General features: G+C 42.9%; 1 protein-coding gene across 1 annotated transcript; it reads right to left on the bottom strand.

The window, feature by feature from the left end:
• Positions 1-246: 246 nt before the first annotated feature.
• On the bottom strand, positions 247-643 carry LOC110552890 (large ribosomal subunit protein eL31-like). Its single transcript, XM_060367873.1, has one exon. The coding sequence runs from the start codon at positions 623-625 to the stop codon at positions 248-250; it is 378 nt and encodes a 125-aa protein (XP_060223856.1). The 5' UTR covers positions 626-643; the 3' UTR covers position 247.
• Positions 644-1,055: the final 412 nt, after the last annotated feature.

Genomic DNA, 1,055 nt, shown 5'->3' with positions numbered 1-1,055 from the left:
CAAGGATCAATTATAATGGGTGTGTCTGTCTACTTTTAAACAGATATTTGGGAAATGGCCTTTACAAGATGGCTGTTGTTTTGTTTTGGAGTGTTGGGTATCAAAGTATCAAACCCACCTTGAAAACGCTAGCCAAGCCTCACCTCTAGTTCTTTTAAATTTGGAGGAAGAAGGATCTTTTTCTTTCTTTTTTTTTTTTTTTTTTTTTTTTTTTGGAAGCAGTTCTGCAACTTTATTTGAATTCAGTTTAGTTATCATCCACATTGACCGTCTGTAGATTTTTTAATGTGGTCACTGGCACATAAGTTACCAATGTGTAGAGCTTGTTTGGTGAATCCTCATCTTCATTACGTTTTCTGGACAAACGTACTCGGATGCGATACGGAACATTCCTTATTCCTTTGGCCCAGACAGCTTTATTGAGCCTTGTGTCTATGCGCACATCTGGAGTCCCCATCTCTTTCATGGCAAATTTCCGAATTTCTTGGAGTGCCCGGGGAGCACGCTTCTTGAAGCCCACGCCATGGATGCGCTTGTGGATGTCGATGGTGTACTCCCGTGTCACCACCTCGTTGATGGCAGAGCGGCCCTTCTTCTTCTCGCCACCCTTCTTGGCGGGAGCCATTCTGCCGGGGCCAAGCTGGAAAGGTGGAGGAAGGATCTTACGGAGCTGCCTATTCTGGCTTCAAACTCCTGCTTCTGCCTCCTTCAAACTCCTGCTTCTGCCTCCCAAGGAGCTGACATTACAGGCATGTGCCACCACACAGCCAGGTTTATTTTTATGAACGGTTGTTGTGGCTTTTCTGCAAGGTTCTGGTTCTGGCAGTCTCTTGTGATAGCTGCTCTTCTTAGGCAAGCACATGTAACGTCTCTTCCTTTATAGTCTTCTGGCATTATTACTTCTTTTAGCTAGAGTTGGCGTAAGGAACTCCATTTTGATCCTGACAACTTTCATATGAGAAACCAAGACATAGAACAGTTGATTGCTCTGATTTAAACACTGTACTGCTTGCTCTAAAAATAATAAATAAATAAGTAAAGAAATAGCAACTTTT

The sequence above is a fragment of the Meriones unguiculatus genome, chromosome 15 (assembly GCF_030254825.1).
Source record: "Meriones unguiculatus strain TT.TT164.6M chromosome 15, Bangor_MerUng_6.1, whole genome shotgun sequence".
Taxonomy (NCBI): domain Eukaryota; kingdom Metazoa; phylum Chordata; class Mammalia; order Rodentia; family Muridae; genus Meriones; species Meriones unguiculatus.
Note: the sequence above shows the minus strand (reverse complement) of the source record. Positions and strands in the feature narration are given on the sequence as shown.